Below are 14,331 nucleotides of genomic sequence, written 5' to 3'. Positions count from 1 at the left end.
CTGACATTTGTCTAGCTGCTCAAGTCAGTGGATAACCGTGTTTCGGGAGCGACGTGTTGTTGTGATGTGAGCGTGTAGGTCTAAATTAAAGGGAATGTGTTTGTTGCAACGGTGTAAATTAAAGGGAATGTGTTTGTTGTGGACAATTATTCTGCTCTGTGTGACAATAAATACATTAATGATGATATATTATATGTAATTTAAACGCAAAACGAAGGCCTCCGTATGAGTTTAAGACGTGGACATAGTCATGTTTGTTGAATAAATTTTTTTTTGACAGATTTTTATTAAAAAAATATCCCGATCCTGATCCTCTGAAAAGCATGTGATCGGCGCCGATCCCGATCACGTGATCGGATCGGGACATCCCTAGTGGTTAGTCTATATACCTTGTTCTGGATTAGATGTGTGGTTAGTATTATATTTATATATACCTTGTTCTGGATTAGATGTGTGGTTAGTATATATTTATATATACCTTGTTCTGGATTAGATGTGTGGTTAGTCTATATACCTTGTTCTGGACTTGACTTGTGTTGCATAGTTGATCTCCTTGTCGTCCCAGATGTCCTCTTCCTCCTCGGCGTCGTCAAACTGGCGTATCCTCTCTTTACAGCAGGCCTCGAAGGCAGCCGCGTTGGCCTGTTCAGCAGAGACACAGAGACATCAACACCATGTTGGATTCTGGGTGTTATCAGCCTCTAATCAACTCATCACCTGTGGTTCTGTGAAGTCTCTGCGTTGTGTTCTTTATACTCCACTAGGGATGTTCGATATTGGCTTTTTTACCGATATTGTCCAACTCTTAATTTCCGATACCGATATCAACCGATACCGATATATGCGGGTTTCTCCCCCCAAAAAACGTAATAATTTCAGGTAATTAACATTACATATCTCTTGTCGTGGAATTAACACAACATTATGCATACTTTTGACAATACATAAAATAAGAATTTCTTCTTACTTGCTTGCCTGGGTAAATAAAGGTTAAATAAATGTAAAAAAAATATATATAATAATTAAAAAATGTTTCCACCGATACCGATAATTTCCGATATTACATTTTAATTCCAATATCGTCCGATAATATCGGACATCCCTATACTCCACTTATCATACTGGCTGTCACACGCTGGCTCACCCGTAATCAGAATAATAGACACTGGTTTCTTTCCGATGGTGATGTTTATTCTCCATAAACATAGACTCGTACAACAAGATGGAAACAGTTCGAATTGTCTTGGAAAGTCCTTGAAGAAACTAAATTCATTATTCTACCGATCTCTCCTGTTATCAGCTCGATGGTTGTTGCGGCCCAGTGGTTAGCCAAAAGCCTTCCCTATTAGCCGAAGCTAGCTATCTCGTGGCTCCGGAGGGTGAAGGGGCCTCCCATCCCCCACCCTCCAGCTTACTGCAGTCTCTCTGTCAACGAGTCTGCCTCGTCTGACTCAACCCGGAAGAACCCCCAGCTATAAAAGTGTATTTCCCTAGCTTAGCCATAGCAACGGCTCTCTCTCTCTACCCTGCCCCCATCACTTCTCAGTGATGATCAGACTGCCATAGGCGATGCTGTGGCAGTCCTCACCTACTGCCACACCTACTGCATCACCTACTGCCTCACCTATTGCATCAACATGTGGTTTCTCAGCTGCACAGCCGCAGAGAGGAAGGCGCTCCAGAGGGTCGTCAACTCGGCCCAGAAAATTATCGGCTGCCCTCGCCCCTCACTGGAAGGACTATACAACTCCCGCTGCCTTAAAAAAGCAGTAAAAATACTGAAAGACCCACACCACCCGGGCAACAAACACCTCGTACGGCTGCGCTCGGGCAGGCGTTTCAGCGTCATGCCCACCCGGACTAACAGACTGAAGTTTAGTTTTTATCCTAGGGCCATATGTGCACTAAACTCAGGTAAAATTTAAAACAACAGTCTCCCTTGCACCCCCCCCCCCCCCCCCACGCACACACAACATTAAGGGATAGTGCAATTATCTTTTACACCCCCCTGTTTATGTTAATGTTATTTATGCCTTACTCTAGGGCTGGACGGTATGGTCTAAAATTTATATCACGGTATAATTTGAAGCATAGACGGTAACGGTATATATCACGGTATATTAACTTATCTTAAAATGTCTATATAAATGCTTCTGAAGGGGTAAAGGTAAAACACTGGTATGGCAGCTGTTATTCTGTTACAGCTGCTGAGCTATACTATAGCTAATGTCCATCAATATCTTCCTTTTTAATTAAATAGGTTCAAGAATCGAATCAGGATTGTTAGCAGAGAGAGAGAGGGAGAGAGAGGGAGGGAGGAGGCTGCTACTGGAGCCAGCTAACGTTAGCTTGCTGAGGCTACTAGTACATCGACATGCTGCTAGTGTACTGGAGCCAGCTAACGTTAGCTTGCTGATGCTACTAACTAGTACATCGACATGCTGCTAGTGGACTGGAGCCAGCTAACGTTAGCTTGCTGAGGCTACTAGTACATCGACATGCTGCTAGTGGACTGGAGCCAGCTAACGTTAGCTTGCTGATGCTACTAACTAGTACATCGACATGCTGCTAGTGGACTGGAGCCAGCTAACGTTAGCTTGCTGAGGCTACTAGTACATCGACATGCTGCTAGTGGACTGGAGCCAGCTAACGTTAGCTTGCTGAGGCTACTAGTACATCGACATGCTGCTAGTGGACTGGAGCCAGCTAACGTTAGCTTGCTGATGCTACATCGACATGCTGCTAGTGGACTGGAGCCAGCTAACGTTAGCTTGCTGATGCTACTAGTACATCGACATGCTGCTAGTGGACTGGAGCCAGCTAACGTTATCTTGCTGATGCTACTAGTATATCGACATGCTGCTAGTGGACTGGAGCCAGCTAACGTTAGCTTGCTGAGGCTACTAGTACATCGACAGTTAACATTACATAAGGTTTTAGCGCGACGTGGGCATTCCAGAATGGCGAGGATGCAAAGCATGTTAGACCATTGGACTCGTCGCAGAGTTTACATAGAAACTGCGCGACTTGCGAGAGAAGTTGTCACACAGCCTTCAAACGCAGGGCGGAAGAGCTAGTTTGCTTATGTTTATTATGAAATGACAATTGCGTGTTGACACGCCCACTGCGCGAAGCCTCTGTGCTCCTAAATAACTTTTTCCAGTTCGCACATATCTATTATCTATGACTAATTCTATCTATTTTTAGGGGCAAATGAGAGTGAAATAGTCACGCTGTGGTTACATGACGTCATTGCTATTTTAGAGCTGCTCTACCGGTTACAAGGTATAGTCAAAATCCATACCGTAGCGGAAATTCATACCGTTTATACCGTATACCGTTTATACCGTCCACCCCTACCTTACTCCTGTTTTTATATTTAATAGTGTGTTTAGGACTGTGTTTTTATATTTTTACTAGCACCTAAGGCTGCATTTTAAATTTTGTTGTAACAACTGTAACAATAACAATAAAGATCTATTCTATTCTATTCTGTGGATGACCTTGGCTCGTTGGTTATCTTTGAGGGTTGGGAGCTCAGCTGATAAAGGCCCTGTCTGCGCCATCCACCGTCTATCTGAAGACACACATACGGCAGCTGTCCTCCTCAGCGTTTATAGTTTAACAAGTATAAACTAATATCTATAGGTTATAAACCAAATGCAAATCATCGATTTCCTTCAACCATAACACTTCAGCAGAGCCAGATACACCATAACACTGTTTAGCAGAGACAGAGACACGATAACACTGTTCAGCAGAGACACAGAGACACCATAACACTGTTTAGCAGAGACAGACACCATAACACTGTTCAGCAGAGACACCATAACACTGTTCAGCAGAGACAGAGACACCATAACACTGTTCAGCAGAGACAGAGACACCATAACACTGTTTTGACAGACATCCTGGCTCGGTAGCGGCTCCAGTGGAGATTCTGACGAGGGAGGAGTTTCAATTTTCAAATAGTCGTGCCAGTCTCCACATTCGATTTTGATGTCAGTCTAAATTAGATTTTTTTTATATATAATAATTTTTTTTTAAGTGAAGCAAACCATTCTTATTTTTATTATTATTATCTTTTTCCTCCTTTTTCCGTTTTTCTCCCCTCCCAATAGTCGTTATGCCAATTCCCAATCCCCTTCCTGGTCGTTGCACAATCTACCCCCTACCGTCGGTCTGGGAGGGCAGAGACTATCTCATGCTTCCTCCGACACATGTGTAGCCAGCCCACCGCTTCTTTTCACCTGGCAGCGCGGACTCTCATTGGGAGAGTGTAAAGTGTGGAAGGTCACACTACCTCTCCTAGACCCTTCCTTTGCTGTGCAGGCGCCCCGACCGAACTGTAGGAGTCGCTGTTTACAACGACCAGGACCTACCCTCGCCGGGTTTCCCACCCGCTGACTCTGCCAATCGAGCCAGTATGACGGCCGGCCAAGCCGGAGCCAACGCTGACAGCCGGATTCAATACCAGTGTCTCTCACGTTGGTGACGAGCGTTTAGTCCGCTGCGCCACCCAGCCACCCAAACCATTCTTATTCAATAAATTTTTATATTTAGAGGCAGCCTAATTTGCATAGCCTAATTGATCTAAAAGATGCACATGCTACTGTTTCTGTTTGTTTATTAAAACCGGTTATTATAGGCTGTGGTGAATGGTGTCATTTTGATTTATTGTCGGTCAGCTGAGCCGATCAACGTTCTGAAGGATTATCTTAAGTGCCTATTTATGTGCAATACCCTTTGATTTTAATGATCCATTCTATAAAAAGAATAACTGAATTTAACTGAAACTGAACATGTTAACTGAATTTAAACTGGAACAGAAAATAACTAGTGATGCACCGATGTGAAAATTGTGGCCGATACCGATATTTACCGATGTCGATATCTCTGTATAGAAAACACTTTTTTATGATAATCAAATAAAGAGCTATTTTCCAAAACGCATTTTTTTTTTTAACTTTTGTAATTTATTTTCAGAAATGACTGATATTTTGAAACAATTTAAGACCAAAACATGTTAGATAAAAAAAAATATTAAAAAAATATATATTTAAAAATATGTATTTATTAAAATCGGCCCTATTTTGATATCGGTGGCCGATATATCGTGCACCACTAAAAATAACAATTTTTAATATAATTCACACGCTCCAGTGACGCGATGACCCTTACTTCACACGCTCCAGTGACCCTTACTTCACACGCTCCACAGTGACCCTTACTTCACACGCTCCACAGTGACCCTTACTTCACACGCTCCACAGTGACCCTTACTTCACACGCTCCACAGTGACCCTTACTTCACACGCTCCACAGTGACCCTTACTTCACACGCTCCAGTGACCCTTACTTCACACGCTCCACAGTGACGCGATGACCCTTACTTCACACGCTCCACAGTGACCCTTACTTCACACGCTCCAGTGACCCTTACTTCACACGCTCCAGTGACCCTTACTTCACACGCTCCACAGTGACCCTTACTTCACACGCTCCACAGTGACGCGATGACCCTTACTTCTTTTATAGTTTCCTTGGCAGACACACATGAGCAGAAACACACAGAATACATTTGTGACAGAAACTTACACTGTTATCATCAGCATCTAGATTGAAGTTTATTTCGGCAATTCTGTCAAACGTGGCACTGTGGAGAGAAAGAGAGAAGCACAGTGTGAGGACAGTGTGAGGACAACGTGGTTAGGGTGGGACTCATGGCAGCGGAGATACACAACATCTGTCTCAAGACCAGTCCTGCATGTATCAACAAATGTGCATGTTGTTGTGAATTTATGTGTGCCATTATTACTACCAAATGTAATAATTGTGGAATAGTCCTATAATGAGGCTGTATGTGTATGAACCAAACATTTCACTGTAATGTACAAATAAAAGCAACTTGAACTTGACTCACTTGATGTTCTCGTCGTGCTCACTGAACTCCTCGTCATTGAAGCCAAACTGATCCACAAAGTTGGCCGTCATCTGTTGGATCTGATAGTCGGAGAAGGCCTGGGAAAAGGTCAAAGGTCAAATGGAATCTGAAGGAACCCCCCCCCCGTATTTCTAAGTCAAGGCCGGTTTGGTTATACGGAACCTTTGATACAAAAACCCAATTTTGCAACCGCAATGCAATGTTGCAATGAAGATAATAGCCTGTTTCTACTTGACATTAGATCTGCCTCCAACCCTAGTCCTTGTTAAAGACTCACCTCTTGTATGTTTTGTGTTACATGTGTAGTACTGTTTGCAGTACTATTTCTGTGTGCACCTTGTGTTGTATTTTTATTAGTATTCTATTTACAGTACTTTTATACTTTGTATTGCGCTCCCTAAAGTATGCAGCGTTACACAAAACAGTATTATTATGGTGGTGCTCTGTTTCTACATGGCTTTTACATAAACAGGCAAATCTCTACCCTGATGCAAAATAGGACACGGTCAATTAGCCTAAAGGCGGTCTGTTGTCGTAATGAATCTAGTCAATTACACTGTTGTTGTACTTGTTGCGAGTGTCTGTGGGAGGAGCCTACCTGCTGGAGTGACAGGTCGTTGGGGAAGGGACTCTCCATGTCATCGTCCTCGCTGGAGGAATGCATGTTATGGGTGCTCACCTGGGACACAGGGCACGGGGGGAACGCTCAGTTAGTGTATTAAAGCTCAGCTGAAATCAAAGGCAGGGAACATGCTCTTACTCAAAGGCAGATTTGACTTCTATGTTTCATACTGTGAGATATTCCAAACCTGTGGGGGAACAAAGGGCGCCCCCTTTGTGTCGTATGTGGCAACTGCAGGTGTGTGATGTGTATCCAGAGTGTGGTTTCAGGTTTTCATCTGATTCTATCTGTTTTCTATTGTGCTGTGATTACTTGTTTTTATCTTATTCTATCTTGTTTTCTGTGATTTTCTGTGATTACTTTTTTCTGTGTTTTCTGTGATTTTCTGTGATTACTTGTTTTTAACTTATTCTATCTTGTTTTCTATTGTGCTGTGATTACTTGTTTTTAACTTATTCTATCTTGTTTTCTATTGTGCTGTGATTACTTGTTTCTATCTTATTCTATCTTGTTTTCTATTGTGCTGTGATTACCTTTTTTTTTTTTTCTCCCTTTTCCTCCGTTTTCTCCCATCCCAATGTTAGTCGTTATGCCAATTCCCAATCCCCTTCCTGGTCGCTGCGCACCTACCCCCTACGGTCGGTCTGGGAGAGTGGAGGCTATCACATGCTTCCTCCGACACATGTGTAGCCAATCAACCGCTTCTTTTCACCTGGCAGCGCGGACTCTCACTGAGAGGGTGTAACGTGTGGAAGGATCACACTACCCCCCTTAGATCCTTTCCTCGCTGAGCAGGCGCCCCGACCGAACTGTAGGAGTCGCTGTTTACAACGACCAGGACCCACCCACCAGCTTTCCCACCCCTAACACTGCCAATTGTGTTAGTATGAACGACCAGCCAAGCTGGTAGCAATGCCGAGAGCTGGGCTCGAACCCAGCATCTCCTGCACTAGTGGCGAGCACCTTGCCCACTGCGCCACTTAGCCGCCCTGTGATTACTTGTTTTTAACTTATTCTATTTAGTTTTCTATTGTGCTGTGATTACTTGTTTCTATCTTTCTTTTATCTTTGTGTTATCTTTGTGTTATCTGTCTTTTATCTTTGTGTTATCTTTGTGTTATCTTTGTGTTATCCATCTCTTAATTGTTTACTCAACATCACTAAACGAGGTAAACCTCAGTGTCCCTCGAGTTTAAATAAAGGGTGAATGAATGAATGAATGAATGTCACTGATGTGACATCATGTGGCATCGTTTGAATACAACCAATCAGCTTGTGAGCAGTGAACGTGAAGCTCTGGTGTGTGGAGTGTCTCTCTCACCAGCTCCACTGTGTTTCTCCTGTTGGTCTCTCTCAGGGTCTCGTCCACGAAGCTCTCCCAGCGCCCCCTGCAGTCCTCCGGGAGCTCTGCCAGAGAGAGATCTACACCTCAGTAACAACAGCAGCAACAACAGCAACAACAGCAGCAGCGACTCTAGAAGGGGAGCTTTGCTTCATGGTGGTCTAAAGGTTATAGAAGCTGGCTGGCAGAGACTCTAGAAGGAGGCTTTGCTTCATGGTGGTCTAAAGGTTATAGAAGCTGGCTGGTAGAGACTCTAGAAGCTTTGCTTCATGGTGGCCTAAAGGTTAGAGAAGCTGGCTGGCAGAGACTCTAGAAGGAAACTTCATGGTGGTCTAAAGGTTATAGTAGCTGGCTGGCAGCGACTCTAGAAGCTTTGCTTCATGGTGGTCTAAAGGTTAGAGAGGCTGGCAGAGACTCTAGAAGGAGGCTTTGCTTCATGGTGGTCTAAAGGTTATAGAAGCTGGCTGGCAGCGACTTAGAAGCTTTGCTTCATGGTGGTCTAAAGGTTAGAGAAGCTGGCTGGCAGCGACTCTAGAAGCTTTGCTTCATGGTGGTCTAAAGGTTAGAGAAGCTGGCAGTGACTCTAGAAGAGGCTTTGCTTCATGGTGGTCTAAAGGTTGTAGAAGCTGGCTGGCAGAGACTCTAGAAGGAGGCTTTGCTTCATGGTGGTCTAAAGGTTGTAGAAGCTGGCTGGCAGCGACTCTAGAAGCTTTGCTTCATGGTGGTCTAAAGGTTATAGAAGCTGGCAGCGACTCTAGAAGCTTTGCTTCATGGTGGTCTAAAGGTTATAGAAGCTGGCTGGCAGCGACTCTAGAAGCTTTGCTTCATGGTGGTCTAAAGGTTATAGAAGCTGGCAGCGACTCTAGAAGCTTTGCTTCATGGTGGTCTAAAGGTTATAGAAGCTGGCAGCGACTCTAGAAGCTTTGCTTCATGGTGGTCTAAAGGTTATAGAAGCTGGCAGCGACTCTAGAAGCTTTGCTTCATGGTGGTCTAAAGGTTATAGAAGCTGGCAGCGACTCTAGAAGCTTTGCTTCATGGTGGTCTAAAGGTTATAGAAGCTGGCAGCGACTCTAGAAGCTTTGCTTCATGGTGGTCTAAACTAAGGTTAGAGAAGCTGGCAGTGACTCTAGAAGAGGCTTTGCTTCATGGTGGTCTAAAGGTTATAGAAGCTGGCTGGCAGCGACTCTAGAAGGAGGCTTTGCTTCATGGTGGCCTAAAGGTTATAGAAGCTGGCTGGCGAACAGATGCATAGGCAGAGCCCTCGGCCAGCGTGTTGGCAGGAAAGCGAACTAGTTAGCTCCATACCATCCATGCAGAAGAAGCAGCCAATCACGTGTGAGTGGACGGTGGTCATGAAGGACTGTAACGGGATAACGAGGCATTTGAATTTAACTATTAGTTTTTTTGCCCAAAGATAGATTTTTACAGGCATTTGGCATTAATTTTGGACCCTGCTTATGGCATTCAATACATACTAGGGGTGTAAAGGTACACATATCCGTACCGAACCGAACCGTTTCAGTGTGTACCGTACCAAACGGCTGTGTAGTGTACCGAGCGAATACAGCGGTATGTTAACCACTAACGACCACCCACCGGGGGCTGTTTTTTTCCCCAATCTAATATAATTATTTTTATTTTTATTTATTTTTAAGTCGATTATTCATTTCAATATAGAATATTCATTGACAGCCCTACAAGTACAATTAGTTACTGCACACTACATCACCCCTGAGTGGAACACTGAAAGCCAAACTTTCCCCCACTGTACCGAAAACCCGTACCGAAAACCCGTACCGAACCTTGACTTCAAAACCGAGGTACGTAACGAACCGTGGTTTTTGTGTACCGTTACACCCCTAATACATTATCTAAAACTTTCCCAAACAGCATTTAACACTATTTAATGCTTTTTAACCGTCTAAAGCCTACATAGACAAAGGTTTGCCTGGACATACTGTTATATATTTGCCAATTCTGAGCTTATTCAGTATCAGGTATCAAGTGTTATTATTACCTTTTATGATTCAGGGGAACCTACTCTTTTATTTCTTGTGCAGTGTAAAGTCCCCATCATACATTACCTTTGTGTGAGCATTAGGGCTGCAACGATTAGTCAACATAGTCGACGACGTCGATCATAAAAACTGGTTCACGCCGAATTTTTGCATCGATGAGTCGTGTAAAAAAAATAATAATAATATTTTTTTATTTTTTATTTTTGCACTACCTATCTTTGTGAAAGTGGCTTCTCAGCTCTGGTCCAGCTGAAGACAGAGCAGGGGAACAGATTGGACATTGAGCATGACCTCATAGTTGCTTTGTCTACCATCACCCCAGACTTTGAGACTCTTGTCAGGAGCAAACAACATCCCCAGTTATCCCATTAGTTCCCTGGGATGTTAAGCTAAGAAGTCTGCTAAGAAGGATATATTATTTATTATTATTTTATTTCATTGTGTTTTTAGCCCTAGTTGCACTTTTGTTGCAACCCCAGTTATCCCATTAGTTCCCCCAAACTTACTGTCGTCTGTTATGTTAAGCTAAGAAGTCTGCTAAGAGCCCGGAAAAGGAGCCGAGCCCACAGGGAGCAGAGATGGAGGGTGTGACAGAAATAATCGTTAGATTAGTCGACTAATTGAAAAAATAATCGACAGATTAGTCGACTACCAAAATAATTGTTAGTTGCAGCCCTAGTGAGCATACAATATTTGACAAAACGCCCAGTGAAAACAATTTGCGTTTTGTTTTGAATAACATAGTTGCCATAGTTTACCAGGCAATACTTTATCATGAAAGGTTCCATTTATTTTTATTTTTTTATATTTGATATTTTCATTCATTTTTTTTGACAATACAGTACACTACGAATGTGACATACATACACGTAAAAACAAAACAGAAAAAATAAAAATAAAAAAACTGAAAACAAAAATATAGAAAAAAACTATTATAATAATAAAAAAATAAAAAAAATAAAAAAAAATAAAGTCAAATAAGAAGTTCTCAGAGCGCTTCATGTTAGAGTCGTTCCTATACAGTGTCCTTGTTTCAGGAGGTGAGAGATGTAGTCAATCGTTCCATATAAGAGATAAAGGGTTGCCACACACCACATCAAATTTTCCACTTGTTCCCTGCAGAGTATATTTTATCTTTTCAACTTTTAGATGGTACATTACATCGCAAATCCACCTGCCAAATGAGGGAGGATGTTCATTTTTCCAGTTCATAAGAATGAGACGTCTTGCTAAAAGGGAGGGATAAGCGATACAGATCAGTTGTGCTTTTGGTAGATGTAAATCCTCTGAAAGAACACAAAAAAAACAGGAAATGACATGGTTCCAGTACCCGACCTGCTGCCAGGTCTGAGTAGAGCTTAAATATGGACGACCAGAAGTCTGCTAGGCTAGGACATGACCAAAATGTGTGATACAGACCGGCCGGGGCTTGTTTGCATCTGTTACAAGTAGGACTAACCTCAGGGAACATTTTTGACAGTTTGAGTTTGGACATATGTAGCCGATGTACAATCTTAAATTGAATAAGCCTGTGTCTCGCACAGATAGATGAAGCGTGAAAAAAAAAAATATTCTTGACCACACCTCTTCTGATATGTCTGTTTCAAAGTCCTTTTCCCAGTGCCCCTTTATAATTGAAAGTGAAGAATCCTCCATCTCGAATATGTTCGTATAAAGCTTAGACATTGTTCCCTTGAGCTCAGGTTGTCTCCAGGATTGAGTCCAGTGATGTATTTGGAGGCAGGGATGGAAATGTAGTGGATTGACTACGTATAAAGTTTCTAACTTGTAAGTAACGAAAGAAGTGGTGTGATGGCAAATCATACTTGTTCTTAATTTGTTCAAATTACATAAATATGTTGCTTTCATAGAGCAGTCTCGTGTTCAAAACTCCCTTTTTGAACCACTGATCAAATCTATTTAGTTGTTTTGAGCCTCCATGTGAAATCTGGTGCAAACACACCTGAGTGACAACCAAGTATTCTGAGAGAAAGATATCTCCCGATTCAGATACAATTTAAAGCAAGTATTTATCATAAACGGTTCCAAAGATATTTAAAACATGTCTAGTGTTGCATGGGCATGACACTGCTTTAGAGGGTTATGGACTTTAATTAGTAAAAGTGAACGTAAGACATTTTAAGACTTAACTCTTAACAACCCTTGGCCACCATGAAGCAGAGGGGAACTGATGACACGTTGAAACTCTTACCTTTGATGAGGTCAGTGACCTGGGCCTGGACCGGGCCTTTCTCCAGGTTCTGTACCACCATGTTGGCCATCCGGGTCAGGTGACCCATGTTGCCTCTCCTAGTGCCACCCTCAGATCTGACATCACAGACACACAGGACACTTACAACCTTCCACGTGCAGAACACCACCGTGTTGTGAGAGAGAACATCTAGAAACATCTCAACACTTAACCTCTTAACTGGCACCGACACACTTTGGCGACCTCTAGCGGCTCGGGTGTGCATATTTTGTTATATATATCGAATTAAAGTCATATTTGTTGCCTGTCGATTGCCGTTTCAGGCGACAAAATCCGTTCAGCGGTTCTCGAGTTACATGCCGATATGTGAGGCGTGCGACAAAGTACACGGCAGACTTTTTAATTTTTTCGAATATCACTCCCGACTCCCGACGCTCTAGCTCCGTCAATCATTTAGCGATCTTGAAAATTATTGGACAGGGTTGTAACCAATGAGTGTGGCTATCCAATGCTACCCCACGTGGGGATGAGCGAATCAGGGATCTAGGTGAAAAGTCACGAGCGCAAAGAGGACGAGAAATTTCCGCTGAATGCATTACCGGTAGTCAATAAGGAAATGGTTTTCTGCAGTGCTTTTTTTCTCTCCTGTTTTACCAAAATAGCTCCTACTCACTCATTTCTGAACAGATTTTTATGAAATTTGGATTTCAGCCATAAAATGTTTTCTACAACTCAAGTTCAGACCTATGTTACTCTATTTCATTAGCACTAAAAGTGAATAGTATCAGAAACTTCAGAATGTTATCTTTCAAAAGAGACCAGGCTCATGCATGTGCTATAAGTATAAAGTATAGTATTTTGGTTTGCAAAAAAAGTATGCAGTCCTCAAGTTCAAGTAAAAAAATTGCCACTTTTGGGGGCACCAGTTAAGAGGTTAAAGAGACCAGAACATCTAGAAACATCTCAACACTTAAGAGACCAGGGCCCTCATTTATCAATAATGCGTAGAAAGTGTTCTATTTTCGTTCCTACGCACGGAATTTAGAATGTCTCTACGCACAGGGATGTGAAATAATGGACTAACCCGAGCAAACTCTGAGAAACTTCACTGCGAGCGAGATTTATCACAGAGGTCTAACCAACCAATTTAATGTATGCAGCACTTCCTAATGTGAACAGGTCTCCCTTGCAAAAGAGATCTTGTATCTCAATGGGACTTCCTGGTTAAATAAAGGTTAAATAAAAAAAAAAAATAAAAAAAAATCGTATGATTATATCTGCGCTGTGCATGTCAGCTCGTCTTGATGGGAGCTCGGTAGGCCGGCCGCAACCTTTGCAGTATACCACATCAGAGTATAAATGAGGCGTCAGCACTGAGCCGTGAACGGAGAGGCTTACTGTATCTTGTCGTTCTCTTCCCAGGCGTCAAGGATTCTCTGTACCAGCCGACACTTCTGGAAGAGCTGCAGGAGGGGGGAGGAGAGAGGAGGTTAGTGTGGGGGAAGAGGAGGACATATAATATTATATCAACATGATCTTGATCTGAATGACAATAGATACCAATTTCCTCTGTGTGTTCAGTAGAAACTAGAAAGGGGCTGCCAGCTAGCCTAGCTTAAAAATCAGGGAGAAGTGTCTTGGGCCAACAGCTACTAGGCTAGTGGTGCATATCTGCTTCCATCAATTTGTGCTAAGCTAGGCTAACGTATCTAGGTATCCATCTTCTTGTCTGACTCTGGAGAAGACGGTAAGCGCATTTCCCATAATGTTGGCGTGTTCCTTTAACAATGAATATTAAATAGACTTTGATTACTCGAGTACTCGCTGTTTCAACTGAACTCCAGTGGTCTTTGAGAGCACTCAGTTTTTATCTTATTATTTACCACCAAACACGTCCACCAAAAGTGCTCGTTTGTGCCACTGAAACAGAAAATGTGAGTTGTTGCAGGAAGCAGACGGTGTGGAGCATGGATAGTACACTTAATGTTGGATAGAACACTTAATGTTACCCCAGAAGGTGTGTTAGCTAAAAGATAAAAACAGCAGTTTGTGTTTGTGCATTTCCAAATTGTGCCAATATGTTGCCCAACTTTGCGTAGCGTTCATAGACTATTGATACAGACATACAGACAGAGACCTGCTGCAGACAGAGTGGAGGTAATGTAATTATTACAACTGGTAACTGACTGGAGA

At 42.6% G+C, this 14,331-nt stretch overlaps 1 protein-coding gene across 6 annotated transcripts in view; it reads right to left on the bottom strand.

The window, feature by feature from the left end:
• Nucleotides 1-14,331, bottom strand: part of ppp6r2a (protein phosphatase 6, regulatory subunit 2a) — an 87,426-nt gene that overhangs the window by 28,574 nt on the left and 44,521 nt on the right. For 4 of the 6 annotated variants that reach the window (XM_084330807.1, XM_084330811.1, XM_084330809.1 and 1 more), the window contains exons 12-18: nucleotides 13,537-13,601; nucleotides 12,139-12,254; nucleotides 7,888-7,988; nucleotides 6,543-6,623; nucleotides 5,924-6,021; nucleotides 5,599-5,656; nucleotides 515-642 (exon numbers count right to left, since the gene is read on the bottom strand). In XM_084330807.1, the coding sequence (XP_084186933.1) occupies nucleotides 515-642; nucleotides 5,599-5,656; nucleotides 5,924-6,021; nucleotides 6,543-6,623; nucleotides 7,888-7,988; nucleotides 12,139-12,254; nucleotides 13,537-13,601 (647 nt within the window). The remainder of the gene's footprint in view (nucleotides 1-514; nucleotides 643-5,598; nucleotides 5,657-5,923; nucleotides 6,022-6,542; nucleotides 6,624-7,887; nucleotides 7,989-12,138; nucleotides 12,255-13,536; nucleotides 13,602-14,331) is intronic. The other 2 variants (XM_084330810.1, XM_084330812.1) reach the window with 1 other exon arrangement.

The sequence above is a fragment of the Notolepis coatsorum genome, assembly GCF_963971535.1.
Source record: "Notolepis coatsorum genome assembly, chromosome: 15".
In the NCBI taxonomy this organism is placed as follows: Eukaryota; Metazoa; Chordata; class Actinopteri; order Aulopiformes; family Paralepididae; genus Notolepis; species Notolepis coatsorum.
This window is presented reverse-complemented; position numbering and strand designations above follow the sequence as displayed.